Genomic DNA, 25,780 nt, shown 5'->3' with positions numbered 1-25,780 from the left:
GTTTGTTCCTGTCATGTCTACTGAGACCAGCCTGCTTGGTGCTCAGTCAGCGCGACTGCCCGTGTGCGTGTGTGTCTGGTAAATGTCATACTTGATAAAGAGCATTACATAAAACCACAGAGCATGTATGCATTTAGCAATACTGTACTGGCGATTGTTGATTGAAGGGTACATCTCTTTTATTTTTACCTGAACGCGAGTCTATTTTGTGTTTATTTAGGCAGCATTTTAAGTCAAGCACAATGTGCTTAAGTCTTCATACAGCAACTTAGACATCACAGAGAGTCCTTCCTGGAGGACAGAGAAATTATTGGCTTGAATTTAGACTGGGGGGGGGGGGGGGTTGCGGTGAGGTCCTGTTACACTGGGACACAATCCATGCAATTAAAAAGAAATGAGCAAATAAGATCAATGAGGATCGCTTACACTGTGGTGTCAAAGGACACAACAGTGGAAAACACAAGACCATATCTTAATTAGGAGAAACAACGTGAACACAGGCACAGTCGAGTGCATAAAATGAGCGCATTAATGGTATTTACTAATTACTGCTCATTTAAAGTTGCAGGTAGTTTCTTATTTTTACGGTAGATCCAGTAAGTCTTATAATGACGGGTCCCTGGAAGACGCATTTATTTATTTATTTTTGCCTGTGATTGACATTTTTGTCAACCAGCTGTTTTAAAATCATGCATGAATCATTTTGAAATTCATCCAAATGTTTTTCAGTGATTTGCTTTACATAAAGTTGCTCCTAACGTTATGATTAAGAACTCATTTATATTGTGTGGCTGTAAATTCTGTATTTGGTGTTTCACTGCTTTAGCAAGCTTGCGCCACGCAACAGATGGCATCTTAGGTTAGAGCAAGAATGATCTGGCGGCGCACGCCAGATAGCGTACGCCGCTTTACCATCAGCAGGCCTCACCCTTCTACTGATGTTTGCAAAGCTATGATTGGACGATTCCTGTTTGCAGAATGGATTTATCAAAGACACAATTAAAATCTATCATTAATCTTGTGCCTCTTCCAGTAGTGTGAAGAACAGACTCACTCTTTTTTTTGTGGGGGCGGGGGGGTATTTTAACAGGGGGCTGACAAGAAAAATTATAATGATGTGTCTGTCCTGATGCAGAGCTCAGTAAATTTGTCACAATGGCAGCTGACTGATGGTCTGGCCTGGTGCTGCATTGGGCCACGCTATGAATTATTTCCGTGAATGATCAGACACACACACACACCACTACACACACACAAACACGCGCACACACACACACATACACGCACTTAAAAGTTGGGATGCCTATAATCACTCAACGCAGCTACAAGCAGGTAAATCACATCTCTCCGCAGCATGATGTTCATTCTTCACCAACATCTGTCCTTTGTGGCGCAGCCTGCAGTGGTTGTTATGGTAACCTTAACAAACTATCAGCCGCTGCACTGTGACTTTAACTTTGAAATGGATGAAATGGATGCAGGAGTCATTACTATTGACTCTGCAAAGTGATTCGTACGTCAAAGCATCCTACAAGGTCATCATTTGTTTAGGCTGCTGGAATAACCACAGTGGAAGTGTTAGAGAGCCAGCAGCGAGATAATGACAACCGATATCCAACCTGCTCGTTTATATGCATTCATTTGTTCATTGTTTTAGGTTTATTAGCTTTTCTCATGTGAAGAAAAGTAGATTTACACAAGTAAGAGTGCAAAATAAGGACAATAAAACGGTACCTCCCGGAAGTAAAACGGAATTCTTTAAAAAGGACGTGATCTTTATTTGTCCAAAGAAATAGACAATCAGTCATGTGATGCTGAACACGATGTGTTCCATTTGTATTCTGCAAAAAACTATCGCCTGAAGCAGCGGCAGTTGAAGTCACTATGGATTCTGTGTTATGGGAATGAGGGAAAACAATGTAAACCAATAAATGTTTGATGGGAGTCAGGAAAACACATTAATTTAAGAACTGTATGTAATGTAGATGTAAGGTGCTTGAAAACATTCGTCTCAGATATTCTAACCAAATGTTTCAAATCCATGCTTTTATTGTGTTGAGCTGCAATAAACACACTCAAATTATGTGTTAGGTCACTGCGGTTAATCATGGGTTAATTATTTTGAATTGCACTGATGCCGGAATGTGGTAGACGTTCCCTGGGATTAGTTTGTAAATCTTTGGCGTCATTTTTTTAAAACTTTGATGAAAAATAAGGACCAAAGTTGTTTGTTAATTCCATAAATGCGTCTGATTCATGTATATTCAGGGCTCTTGCCGACCATTCTGAATATTTCTCCCTTGCTGATGATACTTAAACTATATAAAAGACCTTGAGTCGCTTTTCTTCTTTGGTTTTACCAATCAATTCTATTTAAGTCCACAGGTAAATGTCACGGAGGGTTCTTAAAAACTGAAGGCTGTGCATCTGCACTGACCATCGGATAATGATTTGAGGGGATGGACAGGCTGTGTACAGGCTCAATCCATACATTTCTAGAATGCAAAGATGTGCTCCAGCGGTGAGAAGTGACCTGTGATACATTTAGGAGTTGTCTCCAAAAGACAAATCAATATTTCTTCTAAAGCTGCCTAGCACGCAAATCGAAGTTCTTTAGTAACAGATAATGGATGCAAAATGTCAGCAGCCATAAAAAAAAGGTATTTTCACGTCAAAAATAAACATCTCTCGGGTTATACATCTCTTATTATAGCGCCCTCAACATCGCTGTCTTTCCACATCAAAAAAACAAACAAAACGATCTGCACAAAAACTGGTTCACAATTAAAAATCAGCTTTTCAACATCCCAAGGGTGCTTTTGTCCGACCACATCATCATTCTGTTTCTACAACAGCTTTCCCCATTACTGTCAGGCCCGGTGTCCCTTTGCAACAACAGATTTGCTTCTCTGCAACTGAAACAGACACTAACTTTTTAACACTTGTCATAAAGCCGCAAGACATCTCATTCTGCGTGCGGGCTGGGGGTGGGGGGGGTGGGGGGGGGGGGCTGTGTTGATCTGAGACTTCCGACATGCCGTCGGAGAGAAGAAGCCGTGCATCATCTGAAGGCTTCATGAACAACAGTCCTGTCACGAAACAGACGAGAGCTTAGAAGTGCTGCTCGCTTGACACACGTGTCTTCAGGGATGTTTCTTAATTTAAAAAAAAGAAGAGTTACCCCATTTGAAAAAGATGTAAAGGGTGGGAGGATGGAATTGGGGTACATAACAAATAAAGCATCAGCCTACAAAAAACAACAACAACAACAACCCACAGAGGACTGCATGTGATTCCTTGGTATCCGGCTTACTTCAGCCAGCTACTTACAGCCGAACTGAAGTGCTATATTACTCACCAAGCTCAGCTGGAAACACTATAGAAAATGTGTTTACCTAGGATCTGCTCTCCTTTATCAATCCCAAGCAGCAGGGACCGGAGCATTAAGCAGTATGCCAGGTTCTAGCAACAGCATTTCACACAAGGAAATAAAAAAAATAAAAAGAGAGACGGGAATGGTTGCACAAAAAAGATTTCAGTTTTGTCTCTCTAAATCCTTTAACGCTGAATCTAACACATCCACATCCTACTGAATTCCCACAGAGACTATTCGGAGACACTGCCTTGGAAAAGCAATGTGCAAGACTTAGAAGCACAAGCTGACAGCAAGACAGCCGCACGCACGTACACACACACACACACACACACACACACACACACACACACACACGCCTGCGAATATCCCCATACAGAACATGACAACCAGACCAAGGACGTTCGATTTGAATCACAGGATTTTTTTATTATTATTTTTTCTTACCAATAAAGAGATTCCATTCAGCATCTAGGTCAGCCTGGTTGGCGAGACAGCCCCTCATAACATTGTGGCAGTAGTTGTGACAGGGTTTCAGTCCAGGCACGCCGCGGCAGTAGGAGCAGTAAAGCATCTTGGTCAAGGCTCTGACACAAGCTGGAACTACATTCACCTACGAAGAAAAGAGACGTTCCTCAGTTGAGTCAAGACTTTTCAGGCTCAATGAATTCAGTCATTTCTTTTTCAGACAAGATTTATGACTCCTGCAATAGAAGACGCTTTCACATTTCTACAAAACGTCATGATGTTGCCATAGCAACCGCTGCATACTTGCGACTAAGAAAGCATCGACGGTCAGGGGAGGAGAAAAGTCAGACGCAGTTCAGCTTTTTGACGAACGTCTTTGCTCTACAGCCGATCTCCTGAAGCTTGAATCGAGATGAAGTCATCTGACATGACACGGTTTCCAACTGTCCGCGTCGAGATTACATGTGAAGGCTTTGCCTTTTGTTGTCGGCCCATGTTATTGTTCTGGCTTAAGTAAAAGCGACGGGATTCTCAAATCTGCCCCCCTTCAGAGGTGGAGATGCGGAATGAAGCGCACATCAGATAATTGGCCTGTCGGCCTCTGTATTCATGCTTGACTTTCGTTTTTGTCCAGCATCACACTCTGGAGATTGCTGTGCGTCTGTGTGGAGGGGAGATTTGGACATCAGTCTGTACTTCAAGGATGATTTGGACAGGATACAAGATTAAACCTACCCATGAGAAGAAAAAAAACACTTGGAGTCCAATTCCAGAGAAACATTTAGTCCCTTATCAGCGTTGAACAGATTAATCTGCTGATTGTAAAAGTCAAAGTCATGTCCAAGTCATGGCGACTGTTTACTCACGTATAGATCATTAAAATGTGTATCACCTCAGATCTTCCGCCCGATTGGGATGAAAACTCATTTAATCCAAGACAGAAACATTAATGAGAAACAAATCAAAGGACTGAAAATGCATTAAATGAAGTTTTTCATTTTCGTGTCTATTATTTGGGGGGTTGCTTTACTTCAATTGTCAATTATGAGAATTTTGTTAATGATGCAGTAAAAGTGAGTGGAAAAAAAAAGATGAACATGTGAAAACATACAGTCCTGTGATAGGAATAAGATAAAAACCCTTGATCTGGAAAAAGGAAGAAGAAAAAAAAATCAATGCAGTTTTGAAGCTTGATGTGCTTTTTTCAAACTAATTTTGTGCCATGAAGCTCGTGTTTTATACAGCTGGTTCTGAATGCGGTGGTGTGTCTTTGATTACACTGGTACAATGACCAGACCACCTGTGTGCGTGTGTGTGTGTGCCTGATGAAAGACAAGAAAGAGGAAAGAGCGAATATGCTGTCAGTGCACTGGCTCCCTTCTGCTTGGCCGCTGGCTGCAAGGATCAAATGAACCATCTTTGACATTTGCAATCTGCCTCTTGCATCATGATGTGTCTGGAAAGAGGGACGTTCAACGAATCAACGAGGTTTCGAGCTGTCATTTTCACTGTTGTGACTCATCAGCTAGTGCGTGTGTTCCGGTACGATGTTTGACCGTCTTTCATTTATGGAGATTTATTACAAACACGTTCATTTTCACAGCTGACACCCATGGAAACAAATTATTTTTTGGTTATACAATTATTATATAAGGATTAGGATATATCGTGTGTGTGTGCACACTTTTTCTGTCCCTTGTTGGAAATGGGGAACTAATGGCACCCAAAAAGTAATGTTAATTCAGTTTGATTGATTTGTAAAATGTAAATCGAGTTGAATCAACATAATAGCAAGTTATAAAGCATTTATTACATGTTTAGAAATACAAAGCGGTTTAAACTGTGTTGCCCATTCATGTATTTTTAATAACTTATCCACAGAAAGTACTGGATTTGAAAAATAAAATAAAAAGTCAAAGACAAGGGAGCGAGAGAGAGAGAGAGAGAGAGAGAAAGATAAAGATGAAACAGATGGAGAGAAGCCCGGACACAAGACTCGAGCAAATGGGCAGGTGGTGCCGCCACATTTGGATGACGGAAGAAAACCAAGAATATGCCAATCACGCTGTTTGTTTTGGAAAGAACTTCCTCTTATTTACCAAATAATCATTAGTTGCAAGTACAAACTTTATTCCTCCTGTGACGGACTCTTTTCATAAAGTCATTAGATTGTATAAGCGACCGGTGCTAAATTCATTTCCCAATAATAATTAATAGCGCATTTCATTTCAGTAACGACACAATCGGGATTGGAATCTCTTTCCTAAATGTTGAAATGCTCTGTGGACTCTCAGACTGGAGGTAGTTAGTGAACTAAAAACAGTATTTCTGTTAGCTTTGTGTGTAGGTTGTATTCTTTATATTTAATTTGAAGCCATTACTCCACTCCCTGGTGATGCTTTTTTGAAAGGCTGACATTTGGGAAAAGGAACATTTAAGAAAACTTTAAGAAAAGTTGATTGCAGATGCCTCCAATATCAGCAAATTGCCAGATCCCCACCCTCTCTTGGCCGTCTCCGCTGACCGCCCACTCACAGATCTCAGTCTGGTTTCCGCGCCTGCACTTTAACCCATTGTATTGATCAAATCTGGACCACACATATGAATCCGTGAGTCAAATCTGGCTGTAATTCAGAGAGAGGGAGGGACCAGAAAGCATTCAGATTGTGCTTCTGCTCCCACCAAGCGTCACCATCCATTTCCGTAAGCCCCTTTCTTCCCACTGCCTCGTTTAAGACTTAAACCAAATATAACACTTTTCCAGAAATGTGAATTATTTTGTTTCACAGGGTCATTTGCATATAGATATATTTTCCATAGACAGAAGAGAGAGAGGTAGAGGGGGTGTCATTTGCTTTCTTTATTGGGTCAGCCCGACTGAGTCACCTGGACAAGGACATTAAATCCAGTTTAAAGCACATCCATAAAGGAAAACCGGGCGACAGGATGATTTCATTCATGAAATAAATGTCCTTGCTCTCGCTGCTCACACACTGATAGCAGCATGAAAGAGGAGCCTAATGAAAATATGGTATACTGTACTGTGTCATTTACTCAATATCAGCAACCCATTGCAAATGCCATTTTGTACAAGTTACTGCTATCACTTTTATGTCCAAATTGTACAATAAAGTGCCCTTCTTATTAATGATAATATTAAATAAGTGAAAAAAAGGTTCTGGGATTAACTTCATTAAACTTGGCCCAGTTTCCAGGCAGCCTATTAAAGAGAAATAGAAACACTGGGAGAACTTTCTTTACTCTGCAGCCATTTGTTCCACACTCTTTACAGCTGACCAAATAAATATATTTCCTTCTGCAAATAGTAAAAGTGTTTTCAGCTTCCCTTGAGCCTTCAGAAAATTTCTGTTACTGCTCCTCCTGACACAATTAACTTCCAGGGTTTATTTACTTGGAGGTATTGTGGCTACTGCGCCCAGCAGTATCTGGATGCCCCGGATGAAGGGTAATCTGATCATCTCGGTGCATCTTATTTACGGTTGAGTGGACAGAATATGGCACAGCATGCTGGGAGTAAAGGACTGGGAGAGCGAGACTTCTCAGATCAAAACTGAAATTTAAACGCTTCTCGTTGAATGTTTGACCGCTATGAAACAGATCCTGGACTGGAGTTGAAGTGGAATATTTAATATTAATACAAGTCATATATAGTTATGAATAAAATGTGCTTTAAGTCTCAAATATATTCTGAAAGCAAGAACAAATTCAATATATTAAGTCCAGCTTTTATTAGAATTTTACTTTATTCAAATTCCACACAGCTTTTTAATGTCGGAATTGGTCGAGTTTCGTTTCGTTATCCTTTATCGATGCATTAGAATAAAAGAAGCTGCTCTACATTGTAGCGAGGTCGCTCCAAAAGGCGTGCTTACATTGCTTGTCTATCCGACAGGGTGTTGTCATGCACATATGGCATGAACTCCCTTTAGGGATAACAGAATGGGAAGAGAGCAGACGATGGAAATTGCTTTGTGCCACCAAGTAATGAAGCTGTGAGAAATGACAATGACTTTGTAAGTTTTGCAAGGCCAATCAAGGGGAACACAAGTGGGACAGCAAGACCGTCGCCCAAAAAATGCCTCAATAGTTCAGTCATAATTATTGTGACAGGATGCGTTGCTTCACCCTGATTGGACATGGATGTAAGGCTGCAATGCAGCCCCAGCATCCCCACTCAATTCCACAGCCATTAGTATCAATGGCAGGATGAGTGATTTGTCACTGGGAAAACCGGAGCGCCATCTGCTATCAAGAGAAGCGTGGTTAGTCGCCACCGGATGTCAGCGGAAAATAAAAATGGTCAAGGTCTGGTTTCTTCATGAGGAAAGGATTGTTAAAAATATTCCAATAGAACTCTGAAAGCGATTCTTTGAGAAAGATTCAATCGTCAAATGCAAAATATGCACATGCATCGAAGTAACCTTTGTACACGAGCCTTCTCCTGAAGTCGGAGAACGCTTTTCCCGACAACACAGAAGACAAGAAGAGGAAATACATGGAAGGATAAGAAAGAAAAAAATCTCTCTTTAGAAAACAGTGAGACCTCAAAAGTCACTTCACTCTCCAAGTGTTGCTTAAGAGAATATACGTTTTTGTGATGAGAGGAGAAACTGGATGTTGAATTGAGATAACATTGACAGAAATAGGAGATGCAGGTGAGCTCTCGTGTTTGGGAGACTTAAATTTCACTTATTCCAGATCATTTAGAGTGCTCGTGTTTTGATCAGAGCAAGAGATAGCTGATATATGTAGTTTCTTGTCCTGAGCTGAATTTGAGAAGCTGGAGGAAAAGCCTTTGGTCTCACCTCAGTCTTAAAAATAGCTCATAGATCTGTGTCTGGGAGAAATGAAAGAAATACTTATGCGCTTTCTTCTTGAATCTTGCTTTCCGATAATACCAATGCAGGAATTTATCTTCATCAAATGCATCTCTAAGGCATTAAAGTTGTGCGTCTGCATTTTCTTTATGTAATGTTAACAGCGTGTTTTCAAGAGAAGCTTTAATGTGCATCTGCTGGTTGTCATTTTACATGACAGCCAGGCTTACAGCAGCTTTATTCAAGGATTCTAACCTCGGATTTGCATGTTGACACCGCATTTACTGACACTTTTAGCTTCAAAGAATACTTCTTTAGCTGTCCTTCACATGTTCACCTGTTTGGCATTATCTTGTCATTCGGTGTATTCTTTCTGCGTGATTCCTCCCTTTCATTGTTTGTCATGCCATGTTGGATGCCACTTGTTTCCCCAGAGTCTTTGTAAAAAACAGATGGTTCTTTGTTTTTGCTTTTTTGTTCTTTAATCGTTGAACTTCTTTTCTTCATCTATGGTTTCTGGTTCCTCAACCTCTATCTTACTGAGACATAACAAAAGTACAAGCTGTCTCCTTTTGCAAGTCAAACAACTGCACTGAGACCACTTTAAATAAGTTGAATCCGCTTACGAATGGAACATATATTCCATCCGGTGTTATTTTCGAACTTCATTTTGCTGCAACTTGATTTGCAGAGCTACATTGAACTAACTAGATCTATTTCGATAACGCTGCATAGAACTGTTATGTTGATACTAAGGTTGACAGGATGTGCATTTTGCAGTGCTTCTGTGCCTCCCTGAACTTTCGAGTCTCCCTCTTTGCAGCATGTAAAATGTAAGATGGACCCATAGACAATTCCGGAGAGACTGCACTAAAATCAGTTGCTGTCAAATCAATGACTGTGCTTCACCGAGACTGGCAGACTAATCTACGTGTGAGTGGCTGCGCCTCCGAGAAACAACACGGAGATGACTTGGTGAGCTCCTGCAACCCACATGAGTCAGCCCAAGTGTCAACCTTTGGTGAGGCGCAAGATCGCCCGCTGATCCGCCCTGACATCTACCGTGTTATGTAGCATGTCAGAAGCAGCAGTTGGGACTGTTTCTTTAATTTACCAAGACAAGCGCAGCTGTATTAAAAGCCGAGTCCACATTGCTCAATGACAAGGAGAGCGCACCGAGAGGCATGCGCCATCTCCAGCGACTGCAAGAGCTGCATATACCGCATTGTTATCCATCTGCCACAGTGCCTCAAGGATTAAAGCTCAGCATGCAACCTGTGTCCGACTGAATCTGAAGGTCTGCAGCCCAGGCAGAATGCAAGGGGTAAAAAGGTCTCCCGTGGCTGCCAAGAAACCTCTGGACAAATGTCAGCACATCGGTGTTGACAGCCTTCTCTAAGTGCTTGTTATATAAAGATGCAGTGGCCATTCTTAAAGTCAAGATGCAAAAAAAGGGACTTGTAAGATGCTATCCGGGTCCGGGTTAGCACAATCAACTGATGCTTTCCCTCCTTCTTCGATAAGGAGACAGATATTTGGTTTGTACTACACCAATTCTAAAAGTTTCCGAATGGGATGATTTTCATAATCCCGTTTGACCTTAAGTGCCACTGAAAATCGAGGGAGTTGTCGATTTACGACTAAAATTGGTACAGAGGGATCGGGCCTATGCCGATTTGGTCATAAGTCAGCCCATGGTAATCACCGTAAGTATAATGCTGCATCATGATTCTGTAAATGAGGAGTAGAAAGAGACAATTTCCTCTTGGTGGACATCGTGGGTGAGATCGCAGAAACTGTCGTACACTCAATTCGCTCGCTCGCTTTCCGGTATGTCGTAAAAACACGTCGTAAACAGACCAAAACAACAACAGACCAGTGCGGTCGTAAAGCCGAACTGTCGCAAGTCGCATTGGTCGCAAGTCATAAGCTATGTAGTTCATAAGCTTAAATTGTTTTTCTGAATTTCATGCTATGATCTATCGTTAAAAAAAGGACAGGGTGACAAAAGAGTGAGAAAGTTGCGGACGGCTCAGAAACACCTGATTACATCATTGATTGGTGATAGTATTGCAATCCAAACATCAACATCCAGAAATGACTGACTTCTCTGGGCCTCGTAACGTCGTACGTAATATCCCATCGGGTGAAGTTTGATGGAAACTTTCTTTCCTTTTCTTTTGTCTGTAGTCTACGGGCTTTCGCTCACTCTGTCAGTATCTTCTCAGAATTTCCACTGTAAAATGGAAAAGCATATACCGTAGAGAGTATACAGTATATACGTCTTTTTATTATACTTTCATATCATGTCCTTGTATTTTAGTCCACATGCACTCCAATTTTTTCCTCCCAACATTCCGCAGTTCACCACAGATCAAAATCTTTTAATTAAAAAGAACATCTTTGGTGCAGCACATTTCCCGATGACGCGCCAGCCCTTTTGAGCCAGCTGCCATCTGCCGTCACTGCACCGAGGCTGAGGCCTTATCCCCCAGCAAGCTGGATGAGCTGAGAGCCAGCGAGAGAAAGGGAGACTGTCAGAAAGAGAGGAGGGAGATGGAGAGAAAGTGAGACACAAGTTTGGCTGGTGCGTCTGCAGAAGTCAGAGATGGCCTGTACTCTCTGATGGATCTTAATCTGCGAAACAGAATCTGCTTTAGTCCGCCATCTGATTATGCAACATGTTTACCGCGAATGCAGACAATCAACTACAGGAAACTGATGCGGTTCCCATCTGAGGCACTGAGATAGACCCCCCCCCGTGACAAATTAAGACATTTTAGCTTTGTGTCTGTTTAATTACGGATATTTTTCACACACAGCATAATTACAGCTACCGGTAATTCCTTTTGTCGTGTCGAAGGATTGTGATTTTAGTGTATCAACCAGCTATATGAGTTAAACATGAATCTATCTATTTCTACAGATGAAAAAGGATGCTGGTGCAGCATAACGCTGTTTGTATCCATCACTCAAAGTCTAAATGTTTTCTATATGCAGATAAAAAAATATCAATCAGGAGCGGAAATGGAGACGTCAATATAATAGATTTGATATCTTTGCAAAATCAGTGTCAGGTACAGAGTTTTTCCCTCATACGCGATTTACCTTCTGCTGGGGGTGCATCGACTAATTAGTGCAGCTCAGGTCAGGTATTTTGATCACTTTTTCGAATACCCATGGAATATTCTTACCAATTTAAATATTCATTCTTTCAAAAAGTTTGTTTGTTTTGACTAAAAACAAACAAACAGAGAAAAGAACAAGAAGAAATATATCGAGCAGATCACATTTATTATTTCAGCGACACCGGATGAGTGGCTTCCCTTCCATGACAGTGTTTGATAATAAGATCGGCCATGCAATCATCCTCTTCATGATCTCCGCTGTCTTTTCTGTCGATTTTCTTTGAAACTGTACGAGTGGAAGATATCTGAATTTTTCCAAATTTCAACATTTCGCTGTTGCCTCCATCTTTTATTGGCTTTTTTCCATGTAATAAACACTGATCACTCAACAATAAACAGCACTGCTGCCACCTACATGGAGACCCTTATGATATTCATAAGGGCGCTCCACCAGCCTACCTGATGAAAAACCTATTTGACGACGTACAGTAAGTCATCAATGGCAGCAAGTGAGTTAAATATTAACAAAATGACACAAAGCTGGCCTAAAATAAATAAATATTAATGTCAGAAAGTGGTCTAAAATTAAGAAACAGGGAAATAAATAAGAGTTTAAATAGCAGAGACATCCAAAGGTACACTGATCCTTCGAGAATAGCAAAGAACTTAAATTAATTAGCATATATGAATTAAGATATCATCGAGTCATCCACAGCTTAGACACAGCTAAGGGGACAAACAATTATATGGTAAGGATCATAAATAAAAACTTTAACAATTCCTGCTCTGCAGTGAGACAAGCAGCGCATTGACTATTCCTTTATGCCACCCCTTTAATAGTTCATGGATTCCAGGTAGTGACAGAATGAGCTGCTGTCGAACCTCATACTACGTTGAACACAGTGCGAGTGAACAATCAACACTGATCCTGCTCTGTCAGCAAAGACTGCAATCTGGCAGCGCATTTATCTAAAGCAAATGTTGTGTAAAGATTCCAAACTGCCTGGAAGCTTAACATTATATTATCTAACACTTTGTGGGAGAAAATGAGAGCATAATGAAATCAACATGAGCCATCGGTGCAAAATGCCTCCCTTCCTTCCATCAGCATGGCTAAATATGCACAAAGGACGAGGCGAGCTTCCCGTGTGCGTGCAGCGTGAGCGGTAAACACTCCAAATGACTCAACTTTTAAACATTTGGAAATGTCTGAATCCTCGTAATCTTCTCTGAGCAGATTTCTAATGTGCTCGGACTGTGTTTTAAATACTCTCAGGATAAAACTCTTAATGGTCATCATAAACTGTAATCCAGAGAGCTTCGTGCTCTTAATCCAGGATCAAGGATCTATGGAAGCTGTTCACTGCAAGTCAAGTGCGATCCCATTTGATGGAGCCTGAACGATGTCTGTCAGCAGCGATTATGTGCGTTTCATTATCACAGATGCACCGTGCTGAGTTCGAGTTACCACCGTGGATGAAAGCAGCCAATTCAGATGAAAAGGTGTTGATTCTCATTTTAAAACCGCTGCTTTAATGAATCAATTTCTTCTTCTTCTTCTTGAGTAAGCACCTTGACAAAAGGATCGGCCGAAGCTTCTCACCAGGAGCCATGTGTCTGGTTCAGCATTTAGTTCTCAAAATGTCTGCAGACAAGTTTTCTGTTGAACAAACTTTTTTTGCATGTTTTTTTTTTCCTGGCAAGGTTAGTGTGCAGTCTCATCAATAGATAAGTAAAACTTGAATTGCTAGATATTTAAGTTAAACTGAGCCTTTTAGCATTCATTTATTTGTAAATTTACTTGTACCTATATTCTTCCAACAGTAATTCAATAGGAATGCCAGCACATCATTGTTTTTGGGATGTGGTTTATGTGCAGGCAGTTCGTCAAGCGCTGATGTGGGGTGACCGTCATTTCCTTTAATTCTACCATCAAACAAATACGCCTTTGCCTCTTACACATCTGTCCCGCTGCAGGATGCACCTCTAACAACTGTCAGGCTGATATAAAGAGAAATACAAGGCACTATTTTGTCACGAACAAATAAGGAGTCTGATTTTTAGGTCAAGGTAATTTGTCATGTCCAGAAACTTTTCACCTTGAGTGTTATGGATGTGTTTACAGAGCCTGACAGCGCCCAGCAATGCCACACAGTTTCCTGGATGCGCTACATAATTGATGACGAAGCAAGGAGTGCAGGATTTGATCCAGAGTGAATGTGCCTTTCCTGGCCCGGTACAGATAGAGATGCGGATTTTAACTAATCACTTGAAATGCTGTGCTGTGCCATCGAGGCTTGGTAGCACAGACAGTTAAAATTTAAGACAATAATTAGCAGATGAAGACGCCTGAGCGCTCAGAGATTATACCAAACAGAAGGAAGAATATAGCCGTTCAATATAGATACTGTGATGATGTAAATCCCCACAATAGCTCCTGATTATGTGAATACAGTGGACACAAAAGGAGGCTGATACTAATTCCAACTGCTGGACATAATAGTAATGAACTGGTGATGGTTTAGTTTCAAATTCAATCAGATTAATTAATTTAATGTCACTCGAAGAACGTCGCCTCGTTTGAAAGATAATAAAATTCTGTTTTTATGATCTAGTTATTGTTTGACTGCCACGCAATTTCACGCCTATCGGTATCATTTTTTTACGAGGGTTTGCACGAGGTATCGTTTCATCACCGACATCACACTGTGTGCATTCATATTAGTCACAAATCATTCGGTTAAATGCATAATTTCTCATTTTCCATGATGCTCCATAGAAGTATGATTACATCCTTTAGTTCAGTTTAAATAATGTTGGATTAATGTATCAGAAATAAATTAGAACCAGACAGTAAACCACAATCACAGTTTTTACCTATTTTATGCAGCACTTATGAAGGATGAAACAAGGTTCAACTCTTTGTGAGAAACTTGATTTTGAATTGAAGTGATGTCTTTAATAACTGTTCATTGGCGTGTGATTGCATCTTGATTCTCTCTGCACAAAGTGTCCCGTCTTCCACAGAATCAGGCTTTTAGTCACATGGATATTGACCACGATGTGTGTGCATTGGACATGAAGTACCCAAGTGTGTGCTTTTAGATAGATGAACTCAAAGAGATGTTCAAATCCAATAAAACCTTTTAAATAAATAGGATCATTTATTTGTAATTGTAAGAAAATGCTGTACTGTGCTGCTATGATGAAGTAATTTAAAAGAAACCTGTGCCTGAGATTCAGACAGGACCGGATAGAATCTGTGGTTGGACTCAGACCCATTGTTATTTTGAGAAATTATAGACAGGATGATAAAAAATAATCGGTAGATTCTGTATTTCTTTTTTGTAATATGACAAAGATTTATAAACTGCCATATGAATGTATTTCCAACACAAGATGCATGGTGTTTATTCACAACCTTCCGGGTCTATCATCCGTCTCCATGCTTGATTCAGAGAGTTGTTCTAGCCTCAAACATAAAAATGATTGCAGTTCTCACAATGTGCCCATCTAATTTATTCCTGCCCTCTAACTTCCGCTCCGACTCTCCTCCTTTCCTCTTCCGACAACATGTCTCCTCTGGTTGACTGAAAGGGACTGCCAGCTTCAAGGTACAACCAGATAAAAGGGAATTGGATCGCTGCAGAGCTGCGAAGGCATTTTTTAGACTGATGTTTGAACTTGTAAAAAGTACATATTTACACCATTTGTGTCTATTCGCTGGTGAGGAAAATTGATTTTTGAGGGGGTCAGCTATTTGTCAGACCGACACTGTTATTAGAAACTGACGGCAATAGAATTAAATTAGTACAGTAGGTACAAAGTGGTGCAAGTGCATTTTAAAAGTCTACGGTTCTAGGCCTATAAAGTGTCTCTCGGCCTCATGTTGCAAAATGCATGCCACACATGCATTTGGCCAGCGTGTGTCCAATCCCCTTTACTTCCTTTAACCGTGCATAATCTGCAAGGTAAGCCACGATGTGCAACCCTATATTGTCCCTCGTCACTGGACCTTCCACCTCCCCTGTGTCTCACACCTGTGTCCCATAAACATTTGTATTTGAATGGATAAGAGCCAAGGCACTAATATTTAACGCACACCCTTCTGTGTGTTATGCTGATGTGTAAATCACAGTCTGCAGATGAGGTGATAAAAATTCTAAGTCTGATTAATAGTGGATGAGACGTGGGTTGAATACATTCATTACAGTTTCCCCGCCCAGTAAGGTTTTTTGCACACAGGAAAATAAGCAGTGATGCTTTTTCTGCTTCCACAAGATAGAGATGTGCCAACAAAGTCCTGGACTGCAGCACATTTAAAGACCAACATGCCTTTGGATGGACAAAGAATTCGCTGCAGTGCTTTAAATAGCATTTTAAAAATTGTAGAATAACGTCTTTATGATGGATGCCAGGGTAAGGAAAAACTTTTAAGCCAGGCTTTTTTAAGCCACATCATACGTCTTTGTGCTTATTTACGTTTTCAGGGAAGCTAAGTACGCTGAACTTTATTATATATGCTTTCAACAATTACCGGTAAGTTTAAAATCAAATAACTCTAGTTTCTTCTACTCTAGTTTTCTCTAGTGTTTCCATTTCATAACTCAGAGCGATGCAATTTACTACAGCAGACAAATGTGGTTATATAATTTTTACTCTTTAGACAAAAAATAACATGTTGCATAACTTTCCGTATTTAATGTGGAATGAAAAACACATCTGCTAAGCCTTTAAAATCCCATTCCTAATCTCTAGTGTTGCACTAAATACATTTAATACTTCAGAATCCACGAATAAGTTGCTGAAACTAAACGGTGAACAAGAAGCAAATAAAATTATTAATATCATCACGTTGACTGGTATCTTTATGTTTTCTGCTTGCCAAGAAAGCCAAAAGTGAGAAATGTGAGGAACACAGTGAAAGAAAGCTCGCGGTAAATCTAGTGGAAAATGCACTTTAATCGTTCCTCTTCTGCAAAGCTTTGCTCTCTGTGGGTGATTCTCTGAGGCAGCTGTGTTTACTGTGTACGCCACCAGTCATATGAGGATAGAAGGACACTTGCCTCATGTGCAAATATCAAGAGTATCCCACAAAAAACTTCAAATGGAAGGAAAATGCTTCTTCTTGAGTCATGAGATTTCACTAAATAATTTCAATGAAAACCCATATTAAGATTTCAAAATTGCTCATAGATTTCAAAGACCCCGCCCCCCAAAAAATGTTAACTATTCATTCCTCACAAATAAAGGTACGGATAGATGGACACAAATTACTAAATTGGCGAGGGCATTATAATGTAGGAAAATCGATTTCCATAATCACAAAATATTGAGTAGAATAATTTATGACCTCATCTGTATAGCAGTTAAAATCTTGCAGAATATTTTCAGCACCCGATAAATTAACTCAGACCAAAAATGCACTGCTTGACAGCAGAGAATCAATAGAACATTTGGAAACATGAGTCAAAGCAGCAAAGAGAAGTGAATGAAACCTACCTTAGAGACCCTGTTGGCCACCTCCCGTCCCACCATCAGCCCCTGGACAAACGTCCGTGCAGCGATGAATGCCCTGGTGACTTGGGCCTTCAGTTTTCTGGGCACGTCTCCAAAGGGTTTTAGCTGATCCGAGTATTTACTGACGCACTCCAGGTAGTCATCCGTGAAGTGGTACTGGGAGTTGAGCAACTGAAACATGCGCTCCAGCAGCCTGGACCAAAAGTCATTCAGCATCTCCTCCAGGTTGACGTTGCCCCCCGTGTAGTATCGCTTTAGCTCCGTGAACAGGTCCTGGAACACCTCCAAGTTCTGCATGTACAGTTTTCCGTACGTCCGTGTGAACATGCTGTTGAGAGACTTCTCAGAATTGTCCAGCAGCTCCAAGAAGAACTCTAGACGGGTGGAGAAAGATGGAGAAGAGAAATGTCTGGGTTATTTTAAGCTGTATATAGAATGTATGCATTTTTCGCCATTAGAATGCAAAATATTCAAAAACATAACAGCAACATGTAATCAGAGCATCGGCCTACTTGAATCACTGATTTCCTGCTTCTCTCCCCACATCAGTGTGTAGCAACCAACAAAGTTCCTGGAGTATTTGAAAAAAAGTTGGCCTGAAGTATAAATAATGTAACAGCAGAAATAATAGGTCAACAGTTATGAAACATTAATGTAAAATAATCTGATTCCGTACTCAAACAATATATACCTTTTGAAAAAAAGAAAAAGAACAAAATCATTCTCGGCACCCACCAATAATTTCAAATGCATTTGTTTCCAACTAAAGAACGATTGTGTTTCTACGTGAGAAGCTCAGTTTATGCAGATTTACATGAAAACACAGACACAAGAGCATCTATTCTAGTTCTATTTTATTTACCAGTGATTTAGCATGCATGCCTGGAATTGTGAATTACGATTGTGTCGCATTCAATGATGAATTCTCTTACAGAAAAAAGAAAGAATGCAAACCGACTGATGAGACACGGACGGGGAGAACATGTAAACTCCTCACAGAAAAGCCTCAAATTGGATTTGAACCTGCAACCTTCTTGCTGTGTTGCAACGGTGCTGCTAACCACTGTGCCACTGTGCTGCCCAAGCTAATAAATTAAAATCCACAATTATTAAAGGCAACAGTATAATGTTTAGTTGTCTCAAGTGGCGTATGGGACCATTTCAGATTTGAGGGATTTTTAAGTTAAAGAAAAGACAAAGTTGAAGCTAATGACGACGCGCGACCGCTATAGGGTTTGGTTCCCCGTCACTTCATTTCATACTGCTCTGTTATTTGACCATCCGTTTATTCCTCAAGCCATTCTGGGACCGGCTCAGTCAATCCTTATTTCATTCTGTAATAATGGAACACACGTCCAAAATTAACACGGGTAGGACACCAGTCCCCAGCCACTCAAACGACTTTACTTTCAACTGTGTGATCTGCCATTACACCTACATTCCTTTAAATATTACGAGCCTGCAGGGTTTTTTCATTCGATTTTTCCAATTAGTCCCAAATCAAGGACATGTAAGCCCCTGTGTATCATACATGTGACACTGTGACCGTGATATCGACTAACTAGCTCTCAGGATGGGTTTGTTACGCTCCACATTATGTGTTATTATAAAATTTAATTCAGATCTTTATTGTCTACCATGGTACTGACATTAGGATCCCGATATTGAAATATACGCTGCTAGTTTTTTATTTTTTTTGCGCCATGGAATTCAAAATAGAGTGTATTTTGGATTACGTTGTGTAAGGATAAACGCCTGTGGCGCTATTAACAGCACTCATGTTTCTAATCAGAATTAAGTTAGGATCTTTTGTTTAGCCCTTTGTGAACTTAAAGGGAAAAAAGGAGGAATAGAAAAACATATATCAGGAGCCAAGATTCGACTTTCACACTCACACCAGTGATAAATCACAATACCAGTGTCAGTTTGCACGTTACATTTGAGAAGTCTTGCAAGCCCCAAAAGGCAGAAAGAGTGCTGAGTACTAATGATAGCATTGCTGATGGGTTGATCCAGTTTGTCTTTGAGCCATTGCCTGTCATTTCATGCTTGCGGAGCATATTTAAATAAATGCAGGAAACTCTTACAGTCTGCTTTTAAAACTACACACTCTTACAAACGCATGACTTTAATCAAGAAATGGACACAACTTTAGTTAAGTCATCTAAACCCAGAGTTGTTGAGCCAATGAGATCAGACTTTCCTTTAAGTTTTATGTGCTTTCAGTACTTTCTTTTTTTTTACCTGGAAAACAGATTGTTCTGTGAGTTTCAGAGAGCAGCTACAGCTTTCCAACTCATGCAGAGAGAATCACCCTCCGCTTGCCAAAAATACTTGGCAATGAAATTATCATCGTGTTACTGACCTTGGATGACATTCAGCTATTCGGCCTTTAGGGTCTTAATAGTTGGAAGCATGTTATGATACATGGGTGTATGCTTCCTGACACAATGCACGGAAATCAACCTGCATCCAAATCCTTCGGGTATTGAAGGATGTGTGATTTATAAAGTGGGAAAAAGCTTTCGTTGCAGCAAGAAATTATAGAAAAAACATTTTAAAGCCTGGCATGCAAACCTAAACTATTAATATATCAATTTTCATCACATTTATTGTTGACATGTGAATGCAAATATATTTCTCATCGGTATTGTGTAATGCATGCAAAAACAAAACCCTTTGTTACGAAGCAGAGCAAAAGAAATCCGAACTATTAACATAAAATCTGTTGTAAAATTAACCACATTAGTGCTTGTCGGTGACTGAAGCAACAGCAGACCGGTGGCGATCACTGCTGAGGTCGGACGAGTACCAGCCTGTATTTTCTGAGACACAGTGGAGATGAACTGACGGCATCTCCACGTGTGGTTCCCACCGTGAAGCGCTGAGGGGGAGGTCTGACGGTGTGGGAGCGCCATCTTGGCGATGCCGCTGGAAAGTATTCAAACGGATCCAGCATCGCTAAATGACAGCGTTCGGCAGTGATATAGCATCCTGTCTAAGTTCGCTCCTGATGATTTAGAAGATTTGGGATGAGATGAAAAAGAGTAAAAGAAAAGCAGCCAACAAGAGTTTGCTACATGAAATGTGGGAACTCCTTCGGTACTGTTGGAAAACCATTCCCGGTGCTGACTTGGCGGAGCTGGATGAGAGTGAGAACACAGAGTGTGTGAAGCTGTCCTCACAGCCAAAGCTGCCAACTTTAAAAAATCTAAAATATGAGGCTGTCCTTGTCGACTAAATACTTCCATATGTCATTTTGTAGTATCACTGCCTTTAGCTTTGCTTTTCAATGAGAGGGTCTCCGAACCGTTTCCATGAACCGTTAAATCGATGATTGTTGATCAGATATGCAGGAAATAGCAGGATGTAAGTCAACATGTTGATTTAGAGATGAACCTATAAGCATTTCTTTTACAAAGTAGAAAAAGATGATTTTAATTTGCTGGGACCCGTGTAGCTATTCATACCATGGCCACTGTGTGTTTATACTGGAGTCGACAAAACCGACTCCAGTACTTTCGATCTATTTGTTATTTAAGGACGGCACGGTACTTCAAATAACTGGAACGCATTGTTTTGTTTATTTCTAAGCAATATTCATTATATGCAAAAGATACAACAGAAAAGTGTGTGTGTGTGTTCAGCCCATTATGATAATAATGTTTTCCGCCCTCTTTGTTACCCTGAACAGATTGTGAGAGTTGACAGACAATCCTTAAACAGTGTTTGGTTCTGTCTCTCACCTCCATTTGTGTTTAATTATTTGAGTGCTGGGGTGAAACAAACAAAAGAGCAACATTATCAGTCCCGTGTATAAAAAAGCAAGGCTCTATTTTTTTTATTTTTTTTATTTCAAAAACAAAAGATTAGCAATAATGGATAATTCTATGCACGTCGTTCCTTTTATGTGTGCGGCTGGACAATAGTTTTTAGTTGATGCACTGATTGGATATATTAGTAGATCATGAAAAACAGCAGACAAAATCTTTTGTCAATGTTATAAAGATCACGTCTTAAAGGTTCAGAATGTATGCGTTTAAATAGAATTGTTTAATTGAGCTTTTTCTCCTCGTTCCTTCTCTCCTGCCTGTCTTCTACGGGTGCGCCCTCCTCTAGTTACCGGTACTTCCGCCGAGGCAGGGGGGTTATATGATCTATGGCGTTTGTTTGTCTGTCCGTCCGTCTTTTAGCAAGACAACTAAAAAGGTTCTGGACGGATCTTGATTAAATTTTCAGGACATTTTGGGAATGTTACCACGGACAGATGATTATATTTTGATGCCGATCCAAAAAATACTCAGATTAAAAATACTCAGATTCACTTTTACTTTTCATGGTCGGTGTATAAAGATACCAAGAACAATTTAGAACCTTTTGGTGATGATCCAGATCACCTTGTGGACGGTGTGAATCTAATTATGAGGGGAATGAGCTGTTCGGCGGAGGTCTGCGCTCTCCGAGTGCTTTTCTAGTTAATGATGATATTCTCATTGAGATGAGGCGACCTGGAATTTAAGTATACAAGTTTCTCTCTAGTCTAGAGCTTCTCACTTGACTCAAGGTGTGAGAGGAGAGAAGGAGATGATTAATCAGGGAGGGAAAATAATTGAAAAGTAGCAACATGGTTCAGGCTTCCACTAGACTCAATAAAATATATGGAATAAAATAGATGAAATCGAACCGGTGGCTGCGGCTGAAAGATTCGGAACAGATGTTCATCAGGCTTCCTTATTTGTGTATGTGTGACTGGATTCACGTTTGTGTGTTCTGCTCTGTGTGCGCCGAGGCATCACTTCCTCTGGATCTCATTTGCAGGGTGTGTTTTTCGCTGCTTCCTGTTACATGGAGAAAAATCCTAACCCAGAAGTGAGCCTCGAACACACATCAACACAGTGCTGCCGGGATGAGAAAGCACTTCCCTTGGGCTGCTATTTGCTCTTTTTCTCCAGATCAGCACACCCTCCCAATTTTCACAACAGGATTATTTCTCTTTTTGTCCACAGCAGAATCACACATGGGAGCGTTTGACCGGGCGCCACACTGTCGATTTGCCCTGCACCGGCTGCTTTGTCATTGCCGGGCTTTGACTCGGAGCGCGTCCTGCGGTTTTCATCTGGACACACCTGTGTTAACTACAGGAGTGCACCAAGAGCTTGTTAGCTGGGGAGAACGAGCAGTTCTCCCCGGTGCGCTCTCTAGCGGAGTCTGGCGCAGATGGAATATGAAACACGCATGTCGTCTCCACATGATAGAGAACCACGCATCGTGAGATACTGTCACATTAAACAGAGGGTCTCATTTGTGAAATGGTTTTCACTTTCTATACACGACAACGTCCTCACAAAGCGCTCGTGTTAGAATCAATAAACAGTGTGAAACATCTGTTTTCCATCTCATCTGCATTGCTGCTGATGAATCCTACTTTTTTCATTAATCGAATGCATGATAATACCACCTTATTATCATGAATTAACATACCCTGATGACACTGGATAATAAATATCAATTAAGTCAGCAGAGAGCCCAAACATTTATAATTAAAAAAAAACATTATGAGCTTGAGCAAAACGGAATTTGTGCAATTAGAGGTTGCTAAAATCCAAACATCAAGCTTGCAGCCAAAGAACAATCGCTGAAAGCAAATGACAGGAGTGGTTAGGCCTCATTACATCCTTTCAGAGATGCAAGTTAAATGTTAACTCGGCTTCCCAATAATTTGCAAAAGAGCAATGCAGAGAAAAGATAAGGTCAAAGAGAGAAGCGGCTGCTGTGTTCCCCCCGAAACTGATAATAGAGTTTCAGAGGGCTGAACAGAGGAAGGCGAGTGTCACCACAATATCACTTCAGAGTCCAGATATTTGGGGATTTCTGCTTTCATAATTCAAAAAGTCCTAATTAAAGAATTGAAAACGTTTATTTGTGATTATTTCACGTTCCTTGCATTTCCTGCTCGTCCTTCTGTTTTCTCTCTCGGCAGTGGGCGTGGCGGAGGACAGATTGGCAGAGCGGAGCAGAAACACCTGTGATCCATCTTCCCATCATCTGACTGCCTTTAAGATGAGTGCTCACCTGCTCACCCTTCACCGGATGATTGCCTTTGTCTCCCGTGCTATGATTATTGTGTTATGCTCCGTGTTGCCCGTCTGTCCCCTGCCAAGGTTGTGCTTATATTTTTGGATTTTTTGCTGCGACTGTGGGTTTTGATTTTGGTTTTTACAGTCCTGCTTCCCTTGGTTTACTGTTGGCGGTGATTTTTTGTTCTATTATTGGAAATCCAGCCCGTCCCCCCTCAGTACCTTTGCTGAGTGTTTTGTGTTTGACTTTATTAAAAGACTTTGTGTCCGTCTCTGCATTTCGGGGTCCTCTTTCCGGCGAGTTCATCATTGGAACCTAGCAAAAAGTAGTTACTGTGCAATTTTCTATTCCAATAATACAAGTACAAGCCGCTTATCCGACTTCTGAGTCACGAGTACCAAACAAATCAGTCAACAGTAAAATACATGGCTATGTATTACTTGGGTTTCTTTTTTTTCTTCCTTTTTCTCCTGATCAGTGATGCATTTCTTACTTTAAATTCTGAACTAGAACAACCTTTTTCCAGGATGACAGCTTCTGAAGCAGTACTTAAAATATTTGCATAATTCGTCTGTAACAATCGCGACTGCTTACAGCTCAAACTCACAGGGAACGGGAGCACCTTTTTAAGATACCTCTCAAAGTAATTCATGTGCTATGAAACCAACGAAAGATTTTATTACAACGTCACTGAATCAGCTTAATAACTATTATAGACATCTTAAATTATTTGTTTTAATAAGCCCGGCTGTACTTGTCCATTGTGGGACACTTTGCAAATGAGTTAAGGATAACTGAGGCTACTGATCCCACCCTGTCCCCCACATGGAAGCTGTATCTGCTGGAAGGGGGGCATACAATGTGTAATTAAAGCTTTTTCCTGAACCTATTGTTGAGTAACTGATTATAAATTATGCCTGAATTCACCTTAGTCGATTCCATTATGTGGTTTAGTGACATGAAGTTTTTTTTATTTTTATTATAATAGCAATAAAAATCTACACGTTATTAATAGCCCCCACCATGTCCTCACTGTGTGGACCTATTTTACTACTATAAGTACTATATACTTGAAATCAGGTGTTCCAATCACTTCCATGGCCGCAGGTGTATAAAATCAAGCACCCAGGCATGGAGACTACTTTTACCAACACTTGTGAAAGAATGGGTTGCTCACAAGAGCATAAAGAATTCCAGCGTGGTACAAGAAGAGGCTGCCACCTGTGCAAAAGGTCCAGCTGTGAAAATCGCAAATAAATATTCTGCAATCAGCTGCTAGTATGTAGCGAGTGGGAGCAACTCCCAAATCCGTTTGTTTAATACTTTAGACAAAACAGTGTATTTTGTTGAGTTTTGGTGTTTTGGTGCATAAATTCAAGGAAAAATGTACTTCTTGAACATCACACAAGCGGCACATGAAACTATTTCTCAATAAATGGCAAGGATATTTTAATTTCCCTCTTAAATAAATAGTAAATCCATAATTGATGCAGTCACACAATATTGATTTGTTTGCAATGCATGATCATTTTTGATTTTGCATAAGCACTTATTTAGACTATCAAGTCCATAATCAATAGTTTAAACTAAGACTCAGAAGCACAATATGTTTCCATTTAGCAAAGGGCATGATGACATTTAAAGCTAAGAACAATTAGCTGCGTTCATTTGAATCAAGGTAAATAGATAAACAGACAGACGGCTCATAGCGTGTTTAAATATCTTGAGGGTACACGGGGCGTTCCAAATAATAGTCTGGATGAAAACCCTTCATAACGGCTGTTCATCAGTCACAATCAAATCCACCTTATCACACCTGGAAGCAAACCGATGAGTTGATGAATACTGGCTTTGGCTCCTCGGTAAAATCACTCTATCCTGATGACAAAGCGATTTGCGTGCTGTGACACTATATAGACAGGGTGACCAGGTGGTAAAATCTATTCTTCACGAATGCATGATGCGTATCGCAGCGGAGCCGACACCATCAGAGCAACGGGCTTGTAATTAAAGCCCTCTGTTGTAGCACAGAGGAAGAGGAGACAGGCTTCTAGGGGCCCATCAATCACACCGTGGCATCTCATCTAAAACGTCTTCAGAATTAAAGTTTTGCCGGCCGATGTTTTGTACAAAGAGGAATTGTTTTCTGACCGCTAAGTGAATCTGAGTGAATTTACACAAACCTCTGGCAGAAAGGTTGCGAGTCGGAGACTTTTATGCGGAGAGCTGACAGAACGAATGGAGGAGCCCATTCTCCGCTGTCAAAGAAATAACTTTGGCTGAATGCGCGCTGATAAGGGTGAATTCATATCCATTTCACTATCCTCTGCAATTTGTATCAAATTAATCTTAAATGAATGGATGTTCTAAATACA

At 40.5% G+C, this 25,780-nt stretch overlaps 1 protein-coding gene across 1 annotated transcript in view; it reads right to left on the bottom strand.

Annotated features, from left to right (window-relative positions):
- gpc6a (glypican 6a) overlaps positions 1–25,780 on the bottom strand; it is an 87,461-nt gene that overhangs the window by 26,127 nt on the left and 35,554 nt on the right. The window contains exons 3-4 of the mRNA XM_068756195.1: positions 17,310–17,701; positions 3,821–3,986 (exon numbers count right to left, since the gene is read on the bottom strand). Of these exons, the coding sequence (XP_068612296.1) occupies positions 3,821–3,986; positions 17,310–17,701 (558 nt within the window). The remainder of the gene's footprint in view (positions 1–3,820; positions 3,987–17,309; positions 17,702–25,780) is intronic.

Source organism: Brachionichthys hirsutus, chromosome 1 (genome assembly GCF_040956055.1).
Source record: "Brachionichthys hirsutus isolate HB-005 chromosome 1, CSIRO-AGI_Bhir_v1, whole genome shotgun sequence".
NCBI classification, from domain to species: domain Eukaryota; kingdom Metazoa; phylum Chordata; class Actinopteri; order Lophiiformes; family Brachionichthyidae; genus Brachionichthys; species Brachionichthys hirsutus.
The sequence above is the reverse complement of the archived record's forward strand: the minus strand, read 5'-3'. Positions and strand labels throughout refer to the sequence as shown.